At 40.9% G+C, this 26829-nt stretch overlaps 3 protein-coding genes across 10 annotated transcripts in view; 1 reads left to right on the top strand and 2 right to left on the bottom strand.

Moving 5' to 3' along the window:
• Positions 1-435: 435 nt before the first annotated feature.
• Positions 436-9197, bottom strand: anxa11a (annexin A11a). Of its 2 annotated transcripts, none has more exons than XM_020092644.2 (15): positions 9075-9197; positions 7329-7619; positions 6558-6640; positions 5494-5862; positions 5265-5352; positions 4887-4981; positions 4453-4566; positions 4245-4335; positions 3756-3835; positions 3607-3663; positions 3427-3520; positions 3193-3288; positions 1801-1859; positions 1567-1689; positions 436-1432 (listed from the first exon to the last, which is right to left on the bottom strand). In XM_020092644.2, the coding sequence occupies exons 2-15, from the start codon at positions 7615-7617 to the stop codon at positions 1373-1375; spliced, it is 1698 nt and encodes a 565-aa protein (XP_019948203.1). In that variant the 5' UTR covers positions 7618-7619; positions 9075-9197; the 3' UTR covers positions 436-1372. The 2 variants fall into 2 exon arrangements, with proteins under 2 accessions (XP_019948203.1, XP_019948211.1); XM_020092652.2 differs by having other exon boundaries at positions 5494-5715.
• ppifa (peptidylprolyl isomerase Fa) overlaps positions 9075-26829 on the bottom strand; it is a 40304-nt gene continuing 22549 nt past the window's right edge. The window contains exon 8 of one of the 7 annotated variants that reach the window (XR_011245997.1): positions 9075-9197. Coding sequence is in view for 5 of the 7 variants with exons in the window: in XM_069538177.1 (XP_069394278.1) it covers positions 25766-25928 (163 nt within the window). In the remaining 2 variants the exon portion in view is untranslated. Of the gene's footprint in view, positions 9198-13135; positions 13338-25329; positions 25929-26829 lie in introns of those variants that run through there. The other 6 variants (XM_069538175.1, XM_069538172.1, XM_069538176.1 and 3 more) reach the window with 6 other exon arrangements.
• The window catches only part of zcchc24 (zinc finger, CCHC domain containing 24), a 33943-nt gene continuing 18726 nt past the window's right edge, over positions 11613-26829 (top strand). The window contains exons 1-2 of the mRNA XM_020092662.2: positions 11613-12273; positions 15680-15880. Of these exons, the coding sequence (XP_019948221.1) occupies positions 12034-12273; positions 15680-15880 (441 nt within the window). The 5' untranslated portion in view covers positions 11613-12033. The remainder of the gene's footprint in view (positions 12274-15679; positions 15881-26829) is intronic.

Below are 26829 nucleotides of genomic sequence, written 5' to 3'. Positions count from 1 at the left end.
ATTTTCATTTAGTTCTTTGTAATAATTACTTCGAACAAGGAGGTTATGTTTTCATCTGTTTCTTTATTTGTTGGTGTGTTAGCACCTGGATGGATTGTCATGAAACCTGGTGGAAGCACCACAAGGTATGGGTCAGGGAAGAACTCATTAAAATTTGGTTTAGATCCAGATCAAGGGGCGATATGTCTTTAACATTGCGAGATTCAACAATTTAGTTGATTTCTCAAAGAATAATTCATGGATCTTGATTTGAAAAAAATCCAGCATGTTCAAGGGACTGATATTTATCAGTCAGTGCAATTCTATTACAGATCCAGATAAAAATCTTAATCTAGTGAATTGAAATGTGGTTTGATAAGGGAAATGTTGGGCCTTGATGACGATATGTGCTCTACAGTATACAGTTTGTGTGACAAACCACAAATGTTGCCACTGTATGTTCTCAATGTTTATTTTTTGAGACTCAACAATTTATGAAATCTGATGCTATGACTTCATATGCAACAATGAAACATATATGACACACTAGATAAAGAATGTCCCCAAACACTATGATTAACAAAACACTGTAAACTGAAGACAAGATATGGAAAAGACAATACAGTTGCAAACATTAAATTTGGCGCTCAGCTCCTATGTATTCTGGGTCATACTTTAAATTTTAACTTCCTTTTATTGATCCCACAAGGGGAAATTCTTTTTACACTCATGTTTTCATTTTATACATGCATTAACCCACAATCCCACACACACACACACAGAGGGCACAAAGACATGCACATTTTGGAGAGAGATGGTAGAGTGATGGGCAGCCCCAGGAAAAGCGCCCTATGAGCAATTGGGGGGTACGGTGCCTTGCTCAAGGGCACCTCAGCAGTGCCCAGGAGGTGAACTGGCACCTCTCCAGCTACCAGTCCACCTTCCATGCTTATGGTCCATGCTGGACTTGAACTGGCCACCCTCCGGTTCCCAAGCCAAATCCTTATGGACTGAGCTACAGCTTTGCTGAACATTAGAAAAAAAGCTGATAAACATTGCAGATATCACTACATATCTGATAATAATGGCACATAAGAAATAAAATGTTATAAATATATAGCTTTTAAAAATCAATATGTCATCTCTAACAAATCTATTGTATGGCCGTGTGTATCTAACTCAAATAATCAAAGATTTCACAAATGAAAAAATATAGAACATTTGATTGCATACTGTATATAGAAAACAAATGAAGCAATATATGAGGTTCTTACAACTAGGTAAACATTGCATTGATAGGCTTGGCATGCAAGTTTGTAGTTTGTGTATAGTGCGCATAGAGGAGATATAAAACTGATATATAATGAAAACTGGAGTAGACATTGTTTCCAGTTCAGTCACTGCCCCCACACAGCTTCAGGAGGAGTTTCTTGTAGTCTCCTGATGTGTCTCCCTGTCAATAAAATTAATCAGCGATTAATTCACATATTTGTCTTTCTGTTATGTCTACTTGTTAGTTTTAAATAATTTACACAAATGTAAGGTTATTTCCTTTGCATGAATACAGTATGGCATGGAGTTACTTACAGAGATGTGTGTGTACAGCGATTTGCCGTAGTTTTTAACATACTCCTGGCGGATATCCAGCATGTCAACCTCAGAACGGGACACCATGATCCGGATCAGGGTTGTGTCTTTGGTCCCAGCTCCCTGAACACATGTAAATATACAGACACACAATGAGTGTGTGATATAAACTCGAATACTATTTTGAACTTATTATACAGAAAACTGCAATCCAAACAAGAGGGAGAGCATCACCTTCATGGCCTTGTAGAGCCTCTCAGCAAAGTAGCCAGGTGTGTTCTTAATGCACTTCACTGAAAGAGTAGAGAAGAGAACATAATTATTGCCAACACATGTACTGTGTTATCTTTCATTCATACGTTGTCTCTTTAAATAAATCAAATTCAGAGCATTAGGTTACTCTTGGCTGCAAGAAGAAATCTGCAATATATTACACGACATTGTGAGGATAATGAAGACAGCAATAATCTACGTATATGTGCAATCTAAAATGTGACTTAACTAAAATCAAGCTGCACAAAAATCAAAATAATGTAACAGAGGTTGTCAACAAGCAAACTTAAAGCTGCAGTAACCAACATTTGTGTATTTAGAAAAGCAAGAAGGACTCTGTCGAAGGTCATTCAGAGTGAAGAACCCATCGAGCATTATTATTATTAAAGCACCGTTACTATAGCATCTCACCAAAGAGCCAGAGGTGTCTAGGTTTTCTGATGGCATTGACCGAAACAGAGCTAAAAGGAGTAAATAATGCACTTGCATTCATCAGAAGCAAGAAATATGAACCCTGTGAGGTAATAATGTTGCTATCGCCCTTTTAATCAGGTGAGCACCTGTGAAAGAGGGAGAGGAGAGAGCCGACAATGCTGGACAGATGCCAACACTGTTTTGTCACATGTATCTTGCAGAACTCTGCCATGCCATCCAAAAAGTTTACACTGGGGCAGCATGATGTCGGCTTTGTTTGGTTCGATATAGTAATGGTTTTCGTCATCTTGTTTAGTGGTCAAATATCGATTACTGCAGCTTGAAAGTGAGTTATAATTTGGAAAAATGTTAACATGCATGAGAAAGCGAATGTGAAATCAGAAACCAAAGAATGGTCTATGAGAGTAAAATGAAACCACATCAAAAAAACCAATAGACCACATACAACACTGCAGTGCACACCACCTCAAAAATAAGACATATAGACTAGGTGATGAAAAAACTATGGAAAATTTCAAACAAACACATGTTACTGTACCATAAACCTGAGATATGTTGGCCAAAAAAGAAAACACAAAGAGGATTACACCTTTAACAGGATCGGTAACCCAACACAGCAATACAGTCACGTTTACTTGTGTACTAAGCAATAGCAGCAGTGCAGCTTGTTATATAATGAGAATGTAAAATGTTTATTTGTAGATGTCCATTCACGTGAACTGGGCATGCACGTGCCTGTGTGAACAGGAAGCCTTTGTTTAAGGCTGTGTGTTTTAAAATGCAATTATTATACTAAAACGAGAGCCAGCTCAGTTTCCAAAAATCTTATTTTAAGGGCTTGAAAATATAAAAACATATTAGTGTCAATGTAGCTCAAGACCAGACTTGAAGAGGTGTGTATTGTGTGTGTATTCTTACCAACTGCCAGCATGCCACTCTCAAGGTCTCCAGACATCTCCCTGCCGATACTCTTCTGGATATCTCTTCCACACATCTGCTGGTACTCGAGAAACACTACACACACACACATACACAGTCCATCAGGATTATATACAGCAAAGGACCGAACTTGCATTATGGCCCAATTCTTGATTATTCTTAAATACTGCACGTCTCAATTGTTGAACTAGATTAGATGAAGCCTGTGAATACCTGTTCTGAGATGTGGTTTGCTCCTGGCACACAAAATAGCATTGAATTTGGACTCATCTGTTCCCAGCTTGTTTTCTCCAGCAGCATACAGGGCCTGTTTGGAAGAATTTGTATTTCTTTGCAATGTTGAAAATAAAAAATTAAAAGATTTAATATTGATGCTCATGAAACTGACTTTACCTGAGCATCCTGTTTAGCCAGAGAGATGTCAACATTAGGCCGTTCATCACGATTGCCCTTTAATGTACAGAGAAAAACCTTCCTGATTAAATCTGAAAATAGTTGCTAAGAGGTATCAGGTATACAGGAAATTATTTATATATCTGTACCTGGGCGAGAGAGATCAGGAGCCTGCGGAAGTGGCCTGAAGTATCTCCGCTGATGGCATCCTCCAGAGTCTTCTTGAATTCTGAAAATGATCGAGAAGCCATTTTAGAAACAAAGTCAGATATTCAGGAAATGACCAGGATCTGATTTCCTGGCAAGGGAAGCATAAAAAATAAAACGGCAAATAATGCCTCAAGGAATTTAAGGATTCATTTAATATCATATAATACCTTTATGCATTTGTAGTTGTCCTTGATATCATTGCCTTCATTTTGACTAAAAGTGCCAGGACTTGATATCTGATTCTATTTGACAAATTTATCACCATAAAGTTAGCATTTTTAAAATCATGGTAATACCCAAATCTAGATATACAGAGCTTATCCACCAGAGACATAAAAGATGTTCAACACAGTGGTGTGATACAGTGTGATAAAGGAGAACACAGCAGTGGAGGAAAGCACTGCATTAACCACCCTGAGGCCCCTCACCTTGTTTGTAAATGCGGTTTATCTCCTTGATTTCAGCGTTGGAGCGAGAAGACAGAATCTCAATAAGACACGCTTCATCGGTTCCAGCTCCCTGTTAGGAAAACAGAGCAACAATCACCAGACAACCTAGCCAAGTCAAAACTAATGCAAAGTGAATGTTCAGTGAAATCCACAGAATTCTAAATCATGTTTTTTTCTGTGTTTTTACCTTGATGGCACTGTTGAGCTCGTAGGCATCAAACTCAGCTGGGCTCTTCAACATAGCCATGACCAGCTTCCTGAAATCTCCAGATAGTTCAGAATGCAGGTCCTTAATTAGATCCTAAAAATAGAAAGATGCTTGCAATAACTACAAACCATCATTAACTGCTGCTGTGAAACACACACGGAAAGAAATTCTGTGGCATAACTTTAATGAGCTCTGAGGAAATTCAATCCCTTCTCCATTCGACTGACAGCACCTGTTGTCTGCTCGTCACTGTTAACCACAGCTAGGTGGTGTATACTGAGCCATGTATGAGTCTATATTAGTAAACGGTGTTTGTTCTGTATACAATTTTCTAAAATTGGATGCACTCCTTATGTTACCACACTAGCATGTAAAGTATAGAAAGTTACAATGTGCATGAAAAGGACTGTTACCTTCCCATAGGAAGTTTTGTAGGACCGCAGCAAAGGCACACGCTGCTTGTTGGAGCGACTCCCCAGTAAGTCGATTATGGCTTGCTCATCGGTTCCTGCAGAGACAAGCCGTTCAAATCGTTCAAATCAAATGCAGATTAAAGAAAGTACCTATTTCATTCATACTAAGACATGGCATTAGACAAATCTCTTCTTAATCGAAAAAATATAGCCTAACCTCAAAATTAAGGCTAAAGCATCTTTGTCTGATAACAGTTGTTAGATTTCTTATTATTAATAATAATATCAAATTCTGTCACACAATGCAGCTCAGAAATAGCTACAAGAAATAAAATAACAAGTAGGAAACCATGATTTAAGTCTGCCCACAGCACTCACCAAAGCCCTTCATGGCCTTTCTCAGGACTTCCACATCCTTAAGTGGGTCAGCTCCAGGATAGTCCTTGATTGTTCCCCTGAATCCCCTCTGACATAAAAAGAGAGCCATTTCCATAATGTCACTGTGTTATTCCAATAAACAGTTCATTCTGTTTAACATGGTAAACACTTAAAAGTGAGTGTGTGCAACACATTAAAAACAGAGATGTATGGTGTCAGTGTCTCTTACATTGATAGGTGGAGCTATTGGCATGGCTCCTCCTCCATAGGCTGGCATGGATGGATTTGGTGATGGGCCCTGTGTGTACCCTGGCATAGGTGCTGGTGCTCCTCCAAAACCGGGCATGGAAGGATTAGGTGATGGGGCACGAGGGTACCCTGGCATGGGCTGTCCAGGCTGACCTGGGTAGCTCATCCCTGGGGCTTGGTGTTGAGGCATGGTCCCTCCTGGCTGTGGGTACAGGCCACATGACTGTTGGTTAGGGAAGGAGGCACCATACCCACCAGACTGAGGGAGAGGTGGGTACCCCCCAGGGGCTTGGGCGAACATGGAAGGGTTTGGAGTGAAACCCCCCATGCCTGAAGAGATCTGGTTGGCCTGTGATATGGAAAGATTGGACAAGTCCAATATGTGCAAAGATCCTAGGAAACTATTATAGGCAAAGCAAACATAGCTGGTCACACCTTTTTGGGAAAATATTTGTTTTGCTTTGTTACTTTTACTAAATGTTTGAATTAATTTGATTTTAAGAGACCATATCTGCATTAATGTTCAACATATTTTTTTAATTGTCACACAGATTCTGGATCCAACTTCAGCAGAAAACGTGAAGTTAATGTTTCTGAGGTTTTGAACCATTTACAAAATGTATCCAAAAAAGTGTGGCTAGGCTGTATTACAGAATAGAAATGTCGACATGCAAAAATAAGAATACAGAATAGACAAACATTGATCAGAGAAGTAAAAGGGGTTAAACTAAAAGGTTGCATCACACTAATAGGTTTTAGAAGCATGGATAAGAATGTATGTGAGGATATGAGGAAAGTATATGACTGTTTTCTCATGCAGAGAATTTGAAAGAGAAGCTGACGAAGAAAATGGCAATGCTAAAAAGTTTAGGACTTGAACTTTGGAAAGGTCTTACCATATAGTCAGAGGATGCCATATTCCATTAATGGCAGAGAATTAATTCTAACTGGAATATTCAGTGCAATAATCTGATCATGTTGCATTAAACATACATTAAGAATTTTCTGGGTGCAGGTGAAGGTATTTTTTTCCGATAAACTTACCATGCCAGCATTGTATCCAGGGTTGGATAAGCTGTCAAGACCAATGGAGGGATAACCACCGGTAGGGCCGCCACCCCAGCTGCCTGGAGAAGATAACAAAAATATATTACGCTACTAAATGCCTGAAAGAAATTAGTATTGAATTTTAGACTGAGGTCTTGAAGGACCCCTCTTCCTGGGAACTTCCTTTTTCTCACTTTCTAACTAGTTAACGTGCAGGTGAAAAGAGTGCTGGACAGAGAATGGGAGTACTATATGAAGGATGAACTGTGAGACTCACTTCTCTGAGCAACAGCAGAGGTTTGTTTGTTTCTGAGGGGACAAAAATTCCACTCTGCTAACTTTAAGTCTCATGATCAGTGTTGCCTACAAACACAACTGACTCACTCTTCCTACAAGGCACCAATATTTGACAACGACGTTTCAGTGAATTAAATAAATATTCGATTATCAAATCGTAAAGTAATGCTCATGTTTGCCCTGATGTTAATGCTGTATGAAGAAGTGGGCATTTTTATACAATAACAATAATGAGTTGCTTGTACATGAAATGTATTTCTCTGAAATATGATTTTGTAGTATTCCAGTCATAGATCATTTAATGCAACTTTGGATATTTACATGTGTGCCCAGTCTTAATGCGAAGCTAAGCTGATAGTGTCTTTACAACACAGACACGAGATTGGCATCAAGATCTAACTCTAACAAAAAAGTGAAAAACACACCCCAAAGTGTCACATTGTTAATGTCCAGTGTCACATGCATGCTCACCTGGTGGTGGTGCCTGTGGGTAGCCTCCTGCTTGTGGTGGATAGCCTCCGGCTTGGGGAGGGTAGCCACCAGGCTGAGGAGGGTAGCCACTCGGCTGTGGTGGGTAGCCTCCTGCTTGGGGAGGGTATCCGCCTGCCTGAGGTGGGTAACCGCCTGCCTGAGGTGGATATCCCCCTGCCTGAGGGGGGTAACCGCCTGCCTGGGGAGGGTATCCGCCAGCCTGGGGAGGGTATCCGCCAGCCTGAGGAGGGTATCCGCCAGCCTGAGGAGGGTATCCAGGGTAGCTCATTGCTTTAATCAAAAAACAGAAGAGTTAATCAAAGGGTTGGTAAAAAAAAAAAAAAAAAAAACAGTTGCAAATAAAACAATGATCATTTTGTGCAACCATCATAACAAACATGCACAACTTTCTCTACTAAATGTTGCTCAGGGGAATAAAAGAAGTAACTGTTCACTGTTAATGGCAACTTTAAGACATATCCATGAATTGACATGGCAACAACAGAATTAAAAATAGCCAGCAGTAAACCTTCTCCTGCTCATCTAATAATTATTCACTGAGCCTTTATATACTATGTATAAAATGTAGCTCAGACTTAATTATATAGTTAGCTTTATATTAGAGCAGCTCGTCTGCATAGCAGGGCAGGGCCTGTGACAGTGAATTTCCTTTAAACACACCTCAAACAGCGACAGGCTTATTGAACAAATTCTTCTGGTTTCAGTTTTTTCCAGTGAGTTAGTAGTTAACAGAGTTTCTCAATAGTCACTGTCATTAATGAAAGGCAAACCCAGTCATTTCAGGGCTGTTGGATCAAATCCATTTTCAGCTGCATGTGGTGGGCTGGTGAGGAAACTTTCATTTTGCCCAAGCTTTGTATGAAGAGTCTTTGGTCCAGCCGTACTTGTTCCATGGTTAGTGACTTCAAGCGATCTTAACAGAACAGTCGTCTTTTATTTGCATTTTACGAACGCGAGAAAAAAAAAAGAAGGATCTGCAGCGTTTGAATATGCAAACGAGGCCGGGCAGCTGGAATCATACGAGACAGAAGAATTTACATCCAGAGAATATAGAAAATATTTATATCATCTGGTTTCTTAAAAGTTTTCCAATCATCAGTGGCTCAGGATTGCATACTGTGCGAAACTAGTACTTCCTTTAATTGCACACCTAATTCCTTGTCCATATGTGTTGAACCGAGTTCTAACACATGACAGAAGAGCAATGTGTGGTTTCCCGTGTTTCTGGATCATGTGTCATTGACGCACCACATCCAGGTTTCAAATAATACTAAGATAGTTTGAAAGATCCACACTGACTGCACAGCTCCAAACCTGAGGACAGCCATATTTGCTGAAGGGGCTGTGGCACTACTACAGACACTGATCACTACATGTTCCAAAGAAAAGACGCTTCAACATTAGGTTAGCATGACTCCCTTAAGGGTTGCTATTAGCTAATACTGTTTACACCGCAACGATTAGCCTTTGGGGCCTTCGGGCATTAGCAAGCTAGCTAACCATGAAGAAGGCACATAAACAGCGGCGGACTGAAACTTCGGGCTCGTCGTGGCCTTAAGTGGTTAAAGACGGATGTGCAGCGGTGTTCGATCGAGAAGGGCAGAGTGACGTGACAGCACAAAAACGAGTGTGTGAACAGTTTCTACTCTTTCAAACAGAAGTTCAACCCTGAGCTAATGTCCCCTTCACTGTCCCAGCTCGAGTTATTGAAAGTTGGACACTTACTGTGGGGATTTTCAGTCTCTTCCTGGAGGACGATTCTCTCACCAGGCGCAGTCCGGACTGTGTAGAACTAATGTGGGTGGGACTCAGAGTTTCCATTTAAGGAACCCACCTATTTGTCTGCAGCTAGAGAGAGAGAGGGAGGGAGGGAGGGAGGGGGAGGGAGAGAGAGAGAGAGAGAGAGAGAGAGAGAGAGAGAGGGAGAGGGAGAGAGAGAGCAGTGACAGCCATAAACAAACACACACACACACATCATACATGAACATTACTGGCATGATGGAAAATGTGACACACCGACCTCACGTCATGTTTCACAATAGCTCTATTATCTGTCAGGTGTGTCCACGTTCTTTCTGTTTGTTCCATGATTTGACTTTGTGAGGCTCTTTTTCCAAAAGTGTTAGTATGAAAAGAGCCATAAGAATAAAATCCAATTGACTGGTTGATTTAAAATGAATCAAGATTTCACTGATATGACAAAGGCACTGATTCTTGATCAGGTAACCATAGTATATTGAAATACTATATATTATATTGTATGATTTCACTGTCAATTAATGATGCTATTAGAATTTTAATATATTTAATATTTTAATGACAATAAAGATAGTTCTGTAACAGGAATTTATCAATCTTTAATATTTTATTTCCTACACTTCACCTACTACTATATATTTTTTTTTTCTTACACTACTATATAAATATATATATATCAGAATAATATACAATAATATGGTTTGTTAAGTAAATTATGATTAAAATCAAAATATTGTACTGACAATAACAATAATAAAAAGTCTGTTATATAAACTAATACTTTTTGACACCATTTCTGAAATTATAGTACGATATGTTAAATACTGCATCATTTTAGTGTCAAATGAATATTAATTAATTAGAATCAATACTTTTTGTGACTATAAACATCATAAAAATTAGGTCTGTAAAGACAATATTTTATAAACATAATTTTTGCCACTGTTTATGTACATTTCTTTTTTTCTGACACTGACTATCTATCAGTATAGTAAATGATAATACTGTGCATTGCACAGTGCATAATTTGAGTTAAACAATTATAATAATTACAATTTGAAGATTTGTTGGTGTCAATAAAGATAATAAATATGAGGTCTGTAATAGGAATGAATGATTTTAAGCACTAGCAGAAAGAAGAGTGTTGTTTTCACAAACTATAATAGCCTTTGTTTGTATGTGTGATTCTGATGTCATGACGATCAGGGACAAGGAAGACACATTTTTCACTGTCACGTCACTGAATCCACCAAGACTTCAGGAGTCATGTTCACAGTGACACAGCTGTATTGTACTCTATGGTTGTACGTGTGTGACATCTACCACAAGAGGGAGCTATTTTAAAGCTTTCTCTATTCTACAGGGGCCTGCCTGCTGCCTCCAGGTTGGGCTGGAGGCTGGGACATAAAGTTCCCCCTGAGGGCTGATTTCATTGATCATTGGTCTATTGTTTTAAATCACCAATGGTCCAACTTTTACTTCTTGTTGCACATTTGTACAAAAAACTTGTCAGGCATATGAACACATTTAGAATCTGGAGTTCAAGTAGCTACGTGTGAACCACTAAACAGATGGGCCTCAACTGCACCTATAGTGCAACTTCTCACCTCTGTACCTGAATAAACAAAACAACCCCCCCCCCCCCCCCCCCCCCCCCACACACACGTATGCATCAACACACACATCATTAACATCTTTAAGGGATAGTTCCCCCAAAAAATGAAAATTCACTCATTATTAAGTGTTTGAATCCACAAAACCCCTTTGGGTTGCAGCAAAATTCAAAACAAAAACAACAGAAAGAAACACACAAAATGCCTCAATAGTGCTCCTGTGGTGTCATCCAAGTATTTGTAGGCCTCGACATTCTCTGATCTCATCTTGCGATACTCGCAAGTGTAGCCATCGAGAGAATCGATGATGTCGTTGCGTGCCCTTTGGGCAGTAGCACAGAGGTGAGAGCTTGAGCGCGAACGTAAACGTCTTACGGACACTTGTATGACATCACAGGAGCAGTATGGAGGCATTTCATGCTTTTTCCGTTGTTTTTTACATTTGAAGATGGTGTCGCCATTTACTTCAATTGAACTGGATTTGGCTGCAATGCTGTTTACCAATGAAACTCCATAAGTGTTTTGCGGCATCCAACACTTCACCCACCCCTCCATTGTAATAGTGGTGAGTAGATAATGAGTGAAATCTCCTTTTCGGGTGAACTATCCCTTTAAGACAAAAGAAATGTGAACCCATCGATGATACAAGTTTTAAGAAAGTAGGTAAGAAACACCATATGACTCTGGAGGTTGGTTAGTGATATTAACCTGAGTTTAAGCAGCTATATGTGAACCACTGAACAGATGGACCTGGATATGTTAACACCTCTGTGGCTGATCTAACACTGATCTATAACACCCCTCACCAATCAAACACTTTTAGAGAAAACCGCTATGAGCCCATCAATGATCAATGTTACAAGTGATAGATATGATGTGACATAGTTGTTTGAGCAGCTGATGTGGAGGAATATTAGTTGTTGTGGATCTGAGCAGATGATTTGAACCATTTGGCTCTGAATTAATATTCATGCGCACCGCACGCTGATTGGCCGGCGGGCTCAGTGACGTAGAGCCGTGCTCATTCCATATCCAAAGAGGCTGAGCTGGTCCGCTGCATTAAAGGCGGACAGAGGACCATGGGGGAAACTTTTCATACTGACATGTTCGCGCAATGACTGCAGAGAAACGTCTGACTGGGACGAGGCTCCCGGCGTGAGGAGGACAGGACAGGGCCCTTCGAGGCGAGAACCGAGGAGCTGTTGCCATCTGCCGGGGCTGCGGGAGCGAAGAAGGCGGCGAACAAGCAGCTGAGTCCAGTCCCAAGAACCAGCGGTGGAAAAAGATCCGGTTTGGCCCATCTGAGCTGAAAGATGAGCTTGTTGTCTGCCATAGACACGAGTGCCTCCGTGTACCAGCCCGCGCAGCTCCTCAACTGGGTCTACCTCTCCCTGCAAGACCCCCACCAGACCAGCGCCTTCGACGCCTTCCGACCCGAGCCCAACTCTTCCCACCCGGATCTCAACTTCAGCAAGACCCCCGGAGCGGCGGAGCTGAGCTCGTCCCTCAACTCCAACTATCTGAACAACTTCTTTCAGCTGCAGCGGAACGAGGTGAACACACGCACGTCTGGGATCAGGCTTGAAGTTTACCTCAAGAGTTAGTTTGACCGAATGGACAGTGAGTGAAGCGAGTGTTTTAGCGTGTACAGTTATTCTAGAGGATGACCGCCATGATATCTCTAATATGGACAATATGTTCAAATAGTCCTATTAAATCAGCTTTTTAGGGTTTGAACCTCTTCAGTGGTGTTGACACTATAACTCAGAACATTAACCCTATCATCATACTTTATACAACACCAGAGGGATATAGATCATTTATAGACATTCTTAGGCGAAAGAATTACTTCAGGGATATGATTCCATAGATTCCACAGGATGTTGTCAGGGCATAATAATAGTACCGTTATATAAAGTTTTATTATATGCTAATTTGTAAGAACCTCAGGTATACTCTAGGAATATTGTAACATTATATAAAACATTGGCTGAGCTTATTCAAGTTTAACAAAGAAGGTAAGACTCTTAGTGCACATTGATAAATACTTAAAAATCACAAAAATACCAACAATCCATATATATTTCGATCAATAGATAAATAGGATAGTTAGTTAGATAGATAGTAAGACAGTTAGATAGATAGATAGATATGTAGGTAGATATAAAGAAAGTTAGTTAGATAGATAGATAGAGAGATAGGCATAGATAGATAGTTAGATAGATAGAAGGAAATTTAGGCAGTAGCTTAAAACACAGAACAAGAAAAGCACTCTGACAAATAGTCAGTACCAAGAGGTGGACAGTGCAAAATCATTATTCGTGGAAAGAATAATGATGCTATGATACTGTACATGTCAATGTCAAATAAGCATTTGCAATCAACAGACATCAAACAAGTCATTAATGATGATGATTAAGTCTGTTTGCAGCATCCTGGTAAGCATGGTTCAAATTAAAAGGGAAACTGCTGTGCAACAAAATAATCAGACACGCCTCTGATCAGAGGTGCAGGCAGACGGATGGAAACAGATTCCCCTGCAGGCGTCTCCTATCTGGAGAGCTCGGACGGACCACTGCTGCAGCAGCCTCTTGCTGAGGTCTGCTGTCTCTGGCTCCTGCAAATAGACCAGATTGTGCAAACAAAGTCAATCCTTGTTTACATATTGTCTATTTTTATAGCTCTGCGTAATTTTAGGGACAAACATGCCGATAATGTCTGCGGGTTGCAAACCTGATATGGCAGACCTCACCGTGGAGGAAGGAACCCCCATCACCACGCCCCTCAGCTGCACCCACGGACATGCACACTCAAGGAATAATCACATACTGCTGGATAAATGGCAGTGTAAAAAGTATACAGTATACAGTATACTGAAGCTGAGCTCCTTAGATCTATGTCACTGGGATGCTATGCATTGAAATAACTAATGGTGGGATGGATGGTGTATTCACCATCTAGCTCCGGTGTCTATTATTATGTTGGGTGACCACAGAGGCCCTTTGAAGTGATTTAACTTGAAACAGTCCTCTGGAAACTGGGTGTATACATTATACATTACATGCAATTGTGTAATGCCATTCAATCTGCTGAGGGAACACACGTACCGTCTGGAAACAGTTTGAGGGGTGGGGGGTCGGGGTGGCGGGGGTGAGGGTGGTGGGGCATTTTGCAACTCGCCATACTGGCTAAGCCAAGTCAAATAAACAACAGCAAGGTTTTGATTATGAGATGAGTAATGCAAAATGGGGTTGTTTTTTTGCAGCAAAGGATCACACAGCGGTCTACTTTGTGTGAAAAATGACAAATTAATGAATTTGTTGATCGGGAACTCGATAAGTGTGCACCATCTCATGTGCAGACAGCTTTGTGTAAACGTTAAATGCTTTTCTCCATCTTTATACAGCTCTATTGGCTGAGAAGACAAATGCTTTGATGTGACATTTATTCTGCTTCAAATCAGTCCCCGTCTTCGAGTTTCCTCCAGATATCACAGCTCTGGGTCAACGTATCAGTGTGTGTTTGCCCCCTGCTGTGCAACACCTCATCCAGTGACCCGTGAAAGCAGTCACACGCAAATCTGCTGCAGTTGTCCCCCTCACTTAGACACACAGTGACTGGTAATGATACCAGTTTAGTCCTCTTTGTGTTGGAAAATATTTACATGAACACACAACCTCCTGGGCAATCAATCAGTCAGTCAGTCACATACACTCACAGACACACAAAATAAACAGTCTCAACCCACCATTAGCAGATGTATGTGAACTCTGTTTCCTCTGGCCTGACAGTCACAGATCTCAGGGCCAAACAAGAAATGTGAGACATAAAGATAAACCTGACACACAGTTTCCTGTTTTGTATTTGTTAAAATAATTTCACAGTCTGCACCAAAGACTTCATTTTAGCAAACATGCACATTTCCACAAAGTGAGCACTAATTCATTACACAGAAATACACAGAAGATAAAACTCATGGCAGATGGAAAACTTGAGACGCCGTAGAGCCGTAACGGTTGATTTACGATGACCACATGTAATAAATGAACATGAGTCTTGAAGCTGGAGCTGGTTAGCAAGACAATCTCGTAGCCTGCAGATAAAGCTTTGGCTCTCTGTGCCGGACAGGTTGCCAAGGTTCCTGGGCCGTGCATTAAACGTCACGTCAATCAGGCGTGACCAGCCGTGATGAGGAAGCCTTTATTTGGGGGACTTCACGCACTCAATGATGTTTTTATTTGCAAGTTTTGAAGTTAAAATCCCAAATGTGAAGGCAGAGGACTAGTGAGACTTGTTAAACTATCAACCTGTCTAATATCGGCATCATTTCACCCTGAGGTCAATCCCTGTGTGTATGTTTCTGGATTGTATTTCAACAGAAAGAGCGAGACATGACTGAGCAGGGAAAGTGCAGGCATTGCTCTCCCTGTTATTAATATTCAGCGGGCATCTTTCATGAATCCACTGGGCCCTGTGGCATGCATGCGACGCTGTGTTCTGTGGCTCCGAGCAGACTACAAACACTGACCACGGCTAGTTTACCGCCAACAGCGCATGGTGACATTGCTGATGCTCCGCAGGCTGACGAGGGAACATGCCTCCCATCTTGTTTACAATGAGTCATCCTCTGTGAAGTCCCGTCTTTCTCTGTGGACATGCTCAGTACTTTTCCAGCTCATGAGCACAGCTGGGCCTCTCGCCAGATGTTCTGAATTTAATGAGAGAAATGATCTTGAAGGATCTTGCTTTTTTAGTTTCTTCTACTTTTCTTTGAACAACAGAAAAAACGACATAGTGCATGTAAAGGAAATTGATGATTAATTTCAGCAATATGAGATATGGTACCATGTATTTGGCATAAATACTTTGACAGTTGGGAATTTTACGTGAATCCAATGTGCAGGCGTCCCAGGATTGTTTTTTGACAAGACGTTGTCTGATATTATTCTCTTTTTATAGGCCTTAAACAACAACGTGTACAAGAATGTGTCACCCTATGGCTCCCTGAACAACATAGTGGACGGACTCAACTCCCTGACGGACCATTTCTCAGACCTCTCCCTTTCCTCGGAGCCACGGAAACCCAACAAAAGACCCCCACCCAACTACTTGTGCCACCTGTGCTTCAACAAGGGCCATTACATCAAAGACTGCCCTCAGGTGAGACTGGGAACACTCATATGACATAATCTAGGCTTCACTATTAGCTAATAATATCATAGAAATCCTTATTGGTGGGTATCCATTCATTTTGCATTGTTTAATTATAATGTTATATTTTGCATGGCAGTTAATTATGTGGCTTGAGACTTCTTTGTTCTTTTCATTTGATCCAGACAAGCCGATGATGGCACTAAAAGTTGAACTTGTTTCAACCAATGCCTCTCTCTTTGCCTCTCTCTCTCTCTCTCTGCCTCTCTCTCTGGTCTGACCTACTTGTTAAACAGGCTGGCCTCTGTCCTCTCTAGTCATGTGTGTGAGTGAGTGTGTATACGTGCGCTTGTGTGAATGTTAACTGCTGCAGCATTACACTGCTTTACATTATCTGCTATAACCGTGATAAGGAAACTTGCAGGAGTCAAAGGTGAAGATGTCTCGGTGCCGGTGTTAGTTGTGTGAGTTCACAAAGAATCAGAAAACCATGAACAAATGCTATGAGAGCCATTTTTTTCTGACAAGCAGCTGAAAGTTATTACATTCATCCGCAAGGTTACAGTTGCATTTCACTGCCTTCCAGTTTTCCAGTGATTCAATTTTCAGTTTCTTATTTTGTGAGGCACCATGGTAAATAAATCCCCTTGAGCTCGAGCATGGAGGCAACAGCACACTAATGTGTGACTAATGGGCTCCCAGCTGTTGCCATCTCCTGAAACTCATCTCGGAGAGCACCAAGAGAATTTTAGGATTCAAATAATCGCAGTCAGTTTACTTAACATGAGATCTGGGTAAAAATGTATGTAAAAGCATAAGGCTGGTTGGTATGACAGATGCAAAGATTGTGTTCATGAAGTGATATTCTGTGGTGTTGAAGGAATGGGCTATTAAACTGCGGTGGTGTTATACAGCTCCATGCTCTGTATCTCTCCTTTGCCTCTTTACTGTTTCTTCTCTCCCTTTCTCTGGGTGAGGTGCAACAGTCCAACCCCAGCCCTGGGTTTCTTTTGCATGGAATGGTAATGAGGAGCAGATGTGATATTAAAATGCTTTGACTTTCTTTATGACATATGATGACTGGTCTCGGGGGGTCTGTAAAAGACCAGTGTACTGATGAAATATCTTCTGGACAGCTCCAAACTCCGTTGTGTGCGAGTTAGATCATCCACTGACAACTCCGACGGGAAATATTGGGCCGTAGTATATCATTCAACATGTAATGTTTGCCTTCCTTTTTCCTTTATGTAATGCTGGAGATGTTGATGTGACCATTGATCAAATGATATGGATACCAAGAACTGGAGCAGGTGTACATCCAGTAATACTGAATCTAATCAGTTTATTATGTTTTCCATATGACGGAATTTTCAAAACAGTGTGCTGTATTCATCTTCAGAGTGCCATTGTAAAAAAAAAAAAGGCTAGAACATTGTTGTATAAAACTAAACCCTATTAAACAGAACTCCTTGGACTGTTAAATCAATCTGGCTGTTAATGTAAGCATTCAGGGGTGGACCTCAAAATCACTCTAAGCCGTCTTCTGGTTTATATTTCAGCTGTTCGTTAAACTGCCAACAGTAAGTCAAAAAGCAGCAAAGTCCCCAAACAGCCTCCACACCTACACAGTTCAACACCATCTCTGTTATTCAGGTCTCTCTTAGGATTTTCTCTCCATAAATTCACCTTCCATTTGTGCTACATCGCTTACACGCACTGCCCAGTCACCTGTCACTGCACGCCTTTATCACAGAGGATCAGGCTGAGCCTAAACCAGCTGAAGACCCAAATAACAGATGTGTCCCACATCTTGCAAGAGAAACATGAGTTTTAATGGCAAGAGTTATTCAACGCAGCTATTAGCCAACACTCGTGTAACTTTCCAAACAATATTTTCTTATTACGCTCTGTCTCACAAAGTGCGGTGATCGTTTGTGTGCCCGTGGAGTTTCTGGTATCTGCCTGCACTGGAATGCATTCGAGGATGAATGCGTCACGGCCACTAGTTTGTCCTGTCCAGAGCATCTTTGCCAATGAAAACAGAGGCTCCTGCTTCACAGAGCAATGCTAAAGTTTGTCGTCCAGGTCCAGCGTGGAGAATCGCATTCTGATGGCATGTACGGTCTCTGCTTCACCTCCGCATGTTTTATGGTCCTCTTTTGTGCTGTGACTTTTATCACTGAGTCTAGATGTGTTCAGACAGACACAGGATGACATATAACTTGTGCAAATTCCATCATCCACTTGTTTATACCCAAATAATATATAAAAGATAGATAATAAAAACAGTCTATTTATATAGTGCTTTTCCAGTCTTATTGACCTCTCAAAGAACTTTCTGTTCAAGTCGCATTCACCAATGCATTCACAGCTTTTATACGCAGCGCCTTTTCTGTCTATTCATAGAGTGCTGGCACAGCCATCAGGGGGAATTTGGGGTTCGGCATGTTGTTCAAGGACACTTCAGAATGTAGACTGAAGGTGCTGGGGATCAAACATCCACCTTCTGAGCTGTGTAAGATTTACTTTGTTATAGACAAGTCAGAAAGTTTTAAGAAAATGGCTAATGCATTTTTGGGTTTTGTCTTTTTATATTAGTCCACAAAAAGAAAGTAAAGAATAACACCTTCATTATTTTTAAATAGTAGTGTGGGCAGCTGTATATTTGCTTTTCCTTATTTCCTGTCTCCATTAAACCTCCATCCAGATTTTGCTTTAAAACCACTGCAGCTCTACAAAAGACTTGCAGATGAAAGAGTCTTGGATTTAGATAATGGTGGATCCATCTAACGTTTTCTCTACCCTCTCCATTTGTTCTGGGAGACTAAAGTTGGGCAATTAAACAGTCGAGGTGACTGAAGTGTTTATGCATCAATTTAAATTTAAGACCTCTTTTCGTTACAACATGTTAATACTGGAAATACACAGAGGAGGCTTGAGGCTACAGTGCTGAGAGAGAGTTTTTTTTTTTCAGGGTAGCGGATTCAAAGCCACAGGCCTGGCAACAGCTGCCCAGTGCTCCCTGTCATGGGGACAGAGGTGTTATGTAAACTGTCTTTTATTCGGAAAATGAGGTCGCTCCCCCAGTTATGAGCAGAATGCCCCTCACTGCCTCACTTTGGCTCCCTTCCAAGATATCTTCCACTTGCGCTCATGATTCGATTCTGCTCAGTGGACTAATCCCTTCAGCAGTTGGCCCCACCTCTGAGTGATCGAAACGATGCATTCAGTGGCATCTTCTTGCTATGTCTCTGTGTAGAAAGATTAACACATGGAAAATGTCTTTGCCAGAATGCAGGTTTGTGGATATGTGGGGGAGGCTGCTGCTGCTGCTGCTGCTGCTGCGTGTAGTGGTGTGTGTGTGCTGGTGCTTGTGGAGTTATTTTGCCCCACTTCCGGTCATAATGCATTCCCCTGGTTCAGTCCCTCAGAGTTACAGTTTCCTGGGCATGTTTTTTCCTTTTTATATTTTGGCAATTTCAGATATTTTGAAGCTGGAGAAATATTTATTTTTATAGAAGCTTATGAGCCAAAAATAACGGACACAACATTTATCACTGCTGCTACTGCTTTCATATTGCCTATTTCTGTTAAAGCCTGGAAATGTCATATCAAATTATGCATTATACACATTTTATTCTGATGTATTTATTTCTAAATGCAACAATCAAAGTTTATAACAACTTTAAAGGACTCTTTGTTAGGAAATATACACTCTTACTGTAATAAAGGAACTCAGGACAACCTCACAACTGATCCCAATGTCACTCAAACCTTGCTGAAGCAAAGAGATCACATTTTTCCAGATTTGCCAACAAGCAAAAACTAAGAATTCTCTCATATGAATTAAACTAAACAACTGATTAGGCTTTGATGGTTAAGGTTAAAGGTCAAGTTCACTATGAGCTCACAAAATATATTTTTGGCCTAACTCAAGAGTTAACACATTAATTATTAGAATTTTAAATGTCTAATAGGATATACTGATTACATTTTATGGCCACAAGGTCAAAGGTCAGCCTCACTTTGACATCATAAAGTGCAAAAAAACTCCATATGAGCACAAGGGGAGATTGTGATCACATTCCTGCAACTTGACTGTTCTGGGTATAAGCGTGAAGTGGTGATTTCTAGTTTCTTTTAAGTTCTAATATCTGATTCACAATACTGACAGATGACAATGTTTATGGCGGGCTGACAAAGTGTAAAATGTGCCTCATGTGTGACAAATGCTGATCTGCAACAAATCATTCAAATATCAAATGAAGAAGGATTTATTCCCTAAGTCTGAGATTTCCTGTTTGATTTTAAGTGCTGACAGATCGTCTCCTCACTTCCCCTGTGAATTGGCCATGCCTGAATCTCCTCTAGCATGTATCTGATCTGTATGTGGGACCATATGCCAATTACCTTGATGGACCTCACACCTCATGTGGTGGTAATTTCAGCAGCAGTCTGACAAATGGTCGCCATAATCTCCCATAACAGTGTCAACAGAGAGACCTGAGGGGAGCTGCGAAGTCAGGGGCCTCTTCACACCAGAGGCAAATCACGCTTTGAGTAATGTGTGACTTGCGTGCTTTTCCGTTGGTTGTGGCGATAAACTTAATGACTTATCATTACTGCGGCCCACTTTGTCTACAATAACAAACACCGCCGGTTCTTGTTTTGACGAAAGGTTTTTGGTTTTAAATCTCCCAGTGTTCGCCTCTCATAGAGAACTGATCCTTTTCTCCGAATCGCCTAGCAGCCGTGTGGGGGATAATTGTGCAACCACTTTGTTATAATGTTTCAGTTTGTTGTTGTACAAAGAGATGGGACTTGAGTAGGGGGATAATGTGTCAAATACACATCGCTAGTTTATATTTTACCCATGTTACATCACCGCAAAGCACAGTCTTTGTGCTTCACTCTTGGAAAACAAGTATTTCAGCCCTTTGTGGGAAAACCCAATTTCCTGCTGTGTGTAACTCAAATATTAATTGAATCAGTTTGTCTGTTCCTGCTATTCAGCATCTACTTTCTCTACCAGGTTTATTCCAAGCAAGATTTTGGAGGCTGAGACTCATTCTCTTCCTTTTTTAATAGACTTAACTGACTAAAACATTTGGAAAATGCCCTAGGACAAGCACATTATTAAAAACATGCTTGGAGGATACCAGCAGTACCATTCTCTACAAATTTTTAGTGTTTTTGGTTCAGGTTTGTTTTATTCATATAAAAGATTTTTTTTAAAGGAGGGCAGGCTACCACAACCACATCTGGAAGAGAGGGCTTCAATGGTGTTATATGGTTGGACTTTCAGCTGTATCAGTAATCAGAACCAGGCTAAGTGCCTTGCATTTGGGTAACTGTGGAGTATTAAAGGATGGAAAAACTGTCATATTCACTTTACCCAGCTGATGTTATTTTTCCTCGGCTTGATCTGGCATTTAAACCAATGCTTCTTCCTCTTCCTTTGCAGAGAATTTGGTTCATAACCTGGCCTCTAGCTTTGTTTAAAAAAATAAAATAAAATTCCAGCACAATCTCAAGTCCAGTTTAATAAGAGCTTTGCTTCAAGCTTCTGGCAAAACATTTGTCAACTCTTGTATTGGAAACATGCTTTTCAATTGTCTCAAATTGTGCAATATTACAATAGTTCATCCAGTGCTGATTATTCAACAGCAGCAGATTTTTATCTGGATGTCAGCTGTCCCCTGAAGGATAATGTTCCTGAGAGGAGAAAGAGCATAGATCCTACATCTGTCCTTTACTCCTAACTCCTGCCTTCAGAACAATATCTTTAGTGTAATCATGTATTTACTATGTCCTCTGCCACTGCTGCTTTATGTCTCTGAGCATCCTGCAGTTTGTTAACCCTGTCCATAAACAATCTCTCAACATTGCAGTCACATTTTTGTCATGAGAGAGTGTTTCATATTTTACCCCCATGATCCCTGTGCCCCGGGGGCCATTTCTGACATGGCTGCACTCATTTGCTGTGAGCAGTGAGGCCGTTTGGATGTGTCGCTGTCATGGAATAGAGCGCTGCAGTTTGTCTGTGTCGCACAGAGACGCGAAGAGGGTCGAGTTCAAAAGCCTGCGAAGGGCACGAGAGCCGAGTGAGACAGCGAGCCAGCGAGAGGGGACTGAGGGTGCTTCCTCTGAAAGGAAATCAAAGTTAAAAGAATGATAAAAGTGTGGTTTCCTGCCAGCTGGTTTTTGTTTCTGTACAGCAATCCCATTCTTCCTCTCAGTTTCTGCTGAGACAACAATTGGACCACTTCCTGTTTTGGGAACTGTGACACTTATAACCCCATCTCTGGGAGGCGGTGCACTTTTACATTTACCATGAGGCAGGTAGACTCACAACTGCTCTCGGATTAAATGTTGAAACATGATGAAACGATCCAAATTCATCATCAGGAGAAAGTTGTCTGAAGACAATATACCATCCTCTGACTTAATGTCAGCTAAGCCAAAGTCAAAAGATATAATTTATCTCATTTTAGGCAAAGCTTAGTTGACAAAAAGTCCATCAGCTGTCTCCTCTCAAATAGCTTTGTTCCTTCTATCATCTGAGTAACCCATTTTTAACACAACAAAAGTATGCTGGATGTTTATATGAATCTTTTTTTTCCTGCCACGCCGCTGAGCCAGCACTGTAGAACGCAGCTCTGGAGTTAAAGAAAATAAACAGAACAGTGTTTGGTGCAGTTTCTCGTCACTTTACTTTATGCAAGCTCGTCTTTGCAGCATGAAAAGAACCAGGGTCCCCGCTAATTTTACAGTAGAATCAAGTTCCCTAATGTTTTCATTATATCTTCTTTAGGCTACGCTTTATAGCACCTTAGCATAAACCTCTTTACAAATATAACATCTTACTTTTATACTATTTCACTTCTACAGCCAAACAATCAGGGTCACACTAAAGAATGTGGCAACGATACCAGCAATAACTTGTACAGTATAACAACACTTTGTAGTCAAGACAGCTATAGTGTCATGAGGGTCAGCCGCCATACACTGAGGCCTCAGGAACTCAGACAGGATGGTTCACCTTTCACTGACAGGGGGGGGGGTAGACATGAGAGGGTCAAAGATCAGGTTTTCACTACACCATGATGTCCTGTTAGCACACCAGGACCAGAGGGCTTTGTTCTCTCATAACAGGGATGTCACAGTGCCAGAGATTTTGTAGTTGGTACCAATGCCACTGAACCTTTGTGATAGTCAATACGTGTTTACACTGACTAACATGGTGACACAGCAGTAGGGTGAAAACATGCTAGTATAGAGTTTTAGTTCAAACGGTCTCATCTAGTGATTGTTTATAACTTGTCCCTGATGAACTGTGTGAAACATAATTAATCTTGTTTTCTTAAAGTCGCAGCAGAAGTTGATAGCTGCTATTCTATGTGTTGATGTTTGTCTCTTCCTTCCTTCTACCTCGTACCTTTGCATTTGATGTCAGACTAGAACACTGATATGGTTATTAAAGAGGCTACCAGCATTTCAAATTGGACACCAGTGCAAAGATGTAAAAAAAAAAATAATAATTTACTGATCCAACACAAATTCACCTACTGAGACTGACACAGTCCTGCCAGTGAGATTAAGCTACTTTAACAGACACGACACACGAGTTGTTTATGTTATTACCTACACCTTGATGGTTAGCATTATATTAACTCTGCCCACTTATTTGTGAGCTGAGAGGGTTAGAGGGTGTTGGACAGACTCATCCATCAACATTAACCGCCGTCTTAAATTCGTGCTTATCTCCACTGGTTGATCGGTATGTGGTCGAACTAATTGCTCCCCGTAGCAGCACCAATTCTTAACAAAAATGAACAAGAGGGATTCGTCCATGATCTGAGACACACTGACGGAGAGGACGGACAAGCAGACCGACTGACATAGACACTGTGAAGCTGTGAGCACTGGCACACAGGACTGGATTTGGTGTCAAGAGATCAGGGACTGACACTGCTGGCTTTGTGTCGCGCTTGAATGGGCACCTTAGGGAGAGACTGTGGCACTGAATGGGCACCATTGGGAAAAGCCCTAGCGGTGGGAATGGATTCTGGTAATTAAGGCAGTCATTGTATGTCTGTAGGATCTGCTAGACGGAGAGGTCATGAAGGCAGGCCTGTATTGTTCCCCCCGACAAGGCCCTCAGTGCATCACAGTGGTGCGTCAGACTCAAGTATGTTTGGATACAGTCTTGGATCTTACAGAGAAAAAAAGAATTACAACAACAAACCATACAGGCAGTCCTATAGTTTGTATGAATGTCAGCGTATAGACTATAGGGGCCTCTTCTGTGGTTTTAATTTTGATACTTTTTTTCCCCCTCTCCTTCTTTCTTTATGTTTAAGTATCATCAAGTTCTTTTCTGGCAGGACCCCAGGAGCTTCAGCTCTCTCAGGAATCAGGGCTGGGCTTGAAACACAGTTTTCATCAATATGTAAAGTCACAAGGGGGTGTATACTTGGTTGAAGTGAGCCCAAATCAGCTGTCAACAGTGTATTATGGTGACATGCAGTGTTTTAGTTATTTTATTAAAGTTAAAGTGGAAATTAATGCACAGAGACACAGAATGCAAGCCCACAAAAGGCTTATTACCGGCTGTTAAATGACATAAAACTGAATTTACAGCGTCAAAGATTTACTGTATGTACGGACAATTATGTAACAGAGGAAAACTGTTTAAAACAGATGTTCAACCTGTTTTAAAGATGTTGTGTGGAATTTTTTTTAATCAAATGTAATAATTGAATGCCCTTATATAACATAAATTGTTAGATGTTGATGTTTCTGAAAGGAGCGAACAAAAAGGATTTGGGTCAGGAAAGCATTATTAGGGATGACAGCAAGTGCACTGTACTGTGTTGCAGTTTAAAAATCCTAAGAATAAATTAACTATAGTGTACTAGTAGAACAGTGAAAAGTTGTTCAAAGAATTATAAAAGAATATTAACTTGTATGCTGAAATGTCAGCATATAAAATAAAGTCTAATTTTTTAATTATACAATTAGATTTCCATACATTTTCACTGTCACAATCTGTACTGGCTAATTCATATTTAATTGTATGTCTTATTTGAGACTGACTTTTCACTTAATGTACAAAAAAAAAAAGACCTACACTCTCTCTTCTCTCGATCTGCATGTTCTGTCCTGTGCCGGGAAGTTTCTGGCAAGGATGAGGGCTGGGGGGGAGGTGCACCATGGGAATGTTTTTACAGGGTGACCCACTGATCTTCCTTCCAGTCACAGCAAAAGGCTCTGAAGGGCCTGCATCTGTCTCTGCTCTAACACTTACTCAGTCAGCCAGGTTAGCGAGGAGAGACGGACAGATGCCCTGTAAACAGATAAGGCTTATCAGGGATGCTGGAGACAGGTTTTCTCCTTTACAGTGTCATAGCAGACAGGCAACTTTCATCACTGCGGAAAACAGCTGTGGCCACTACTTGTCACCATATTTTATTTTTGAGGGGGTTATACAGAGAAAGAGCCTTTATAGGGAGAGCACTGAGAAACCATATAGGGCCATAGGTCCGATATAGCATTGACACCAAGTGACACTGAGATTAGCAACACACGTGTTCGGTATATCTGGCAGAGTTACATACAGAAATACACACACACACACACACACACACACACTCACATACACACATCTGCAAATGTTACATGAATGCATAGACGGCAGCATGTGTAGACTTCCTGTGGCGGAGATGTTTTGTGCACCTCTGTATGCCCCGGTCTGTCACCCAACCTGCTCTTGTCATTCACTGGTCTGGTAACCCAATGCTGGCGTACAGCTGCACAGCTTCTTGGGCTTACTGGGACCTCGGCTAAGTCCAGAGCTGGGAGAGGGCAGGGGGGAAATTCATACCCACGGCCTCACGTAGCAGTGGCCGCTAACACTCTGTTGATATGGTAAGGGCAGGAGTATGGTGAACTTATCCTATGTCTGTGAAAAGGAGGCAGCGACCTTGTCGAGCTTGAGCTTCTGGGTTCAACCAGGACAAATTCCAAGGCCCCAGTTGGCTCGTACTTGTGTTTTCTATGAATGAAGCATGAAGAGAGAGAAAGGATTCTGTCAATAACATCACTTTAAAAACAAGAGAGTTACTGTGAAGAAAAAAACAGCCTCATGTATGACTCTCAGGGAATCCATCGGCCTCCCAAGAACATGATACTGAGATCCGTGGCTGATTAGAGAAGCTGGGATGTGGAAATCGAGGAATCTGGGAATAGAGTTTTGACAAAGTGCACTCTGGCACAGTGATACGCCTCTGCAGCTGTCTTGGACACTAATGACGTAGGTTTGTTACTGAGGAGAAAAACGTTGACGTGCACACATTCATACGCACATGCACATGTTTGTAATGTAGTAATTTTGTAGTAAGAGTCAGAATAATACGCGCTCTTGAGGGGGACATTGAATTTCATATTAATCAATATATTTCTAGAGGAATACAAATATCCTCTTGTTATTTCGGTCAAATAAACTCAAGCACATTAATTGTCATTATATTGAAATAATCTGCCTGCAACTACACATAATACAAGACCCCTACCCCCAGTTTATCAAAACAACCAGAAATTAAAGGTCACCAGATTTAATTTGAAACCAACAACATCATTAAAGATGACTTAGCGGAGATTTGTTTTAATTTATATCAACAAGATCTCCATATTGCAATGTCAACATAGTCAACTTTCTTTTCCTTTTTTTTTTTTTTTGCCAAGCTGCATTGTTTCCTATAACTAGAAAATGATAGAATGATGATAAGATCTACTAAGCCACAATATATTGTCTGAACACATGGATATCAGTGGGTAGTGAAACAAAGCGCTAATCTTATTTCACTGATTAAAAAAATGGGAATTGTGTTTTTTGTTTTGTTTGAAATGATTAAATACAGATATAATGTTTTGGCAGCGTGCACTGTATAATGTGT

The sequence above is a fragment of the Paralichthys olivaceus genome, chromosome 14, assembly GCF_024713975.1.
Source record: "Paralichthys olivaceus isolate ysfri-2021 chromosome 14, ASM2471397v2, whole genome shotgun sequence".
NCBI lineage: Eukaryota > Metazoa > Chordata > Actinopteri > Pleuronectiformes > Paralichthyidae > Paralichthys > Paralichthys olivaceus.
Note: the sequence above shows the minus strand (reverse complement) of the source record. Positions and strands in the feature narration are given on the sequence as shown.

Bases quoted from the DNA above. Each gene is read 5' to 3' on its own strand.
- anxa11a (XM_020092644.2), bottom strand. From the start codon at position 7,617: ATGAGCTACCCTGGATACCCTCCTCAGGCTGGCGGATACCCTCCTCAG. The intron at 3,836-4,244 runs GTGAGGGGCCTC...GATCATTTTCAG, and splicing joins AAACCGCATTTACAAACAAG to AATTCAAGAAGACTCTGGAG. The intron at 1,860-3,192 runs GTAAGAATACAC...CTACTCTTTCAG, and splicing joins GAGTGGCATGCTGGCAGTTG to TGAAGTGCATTAAGAACACA.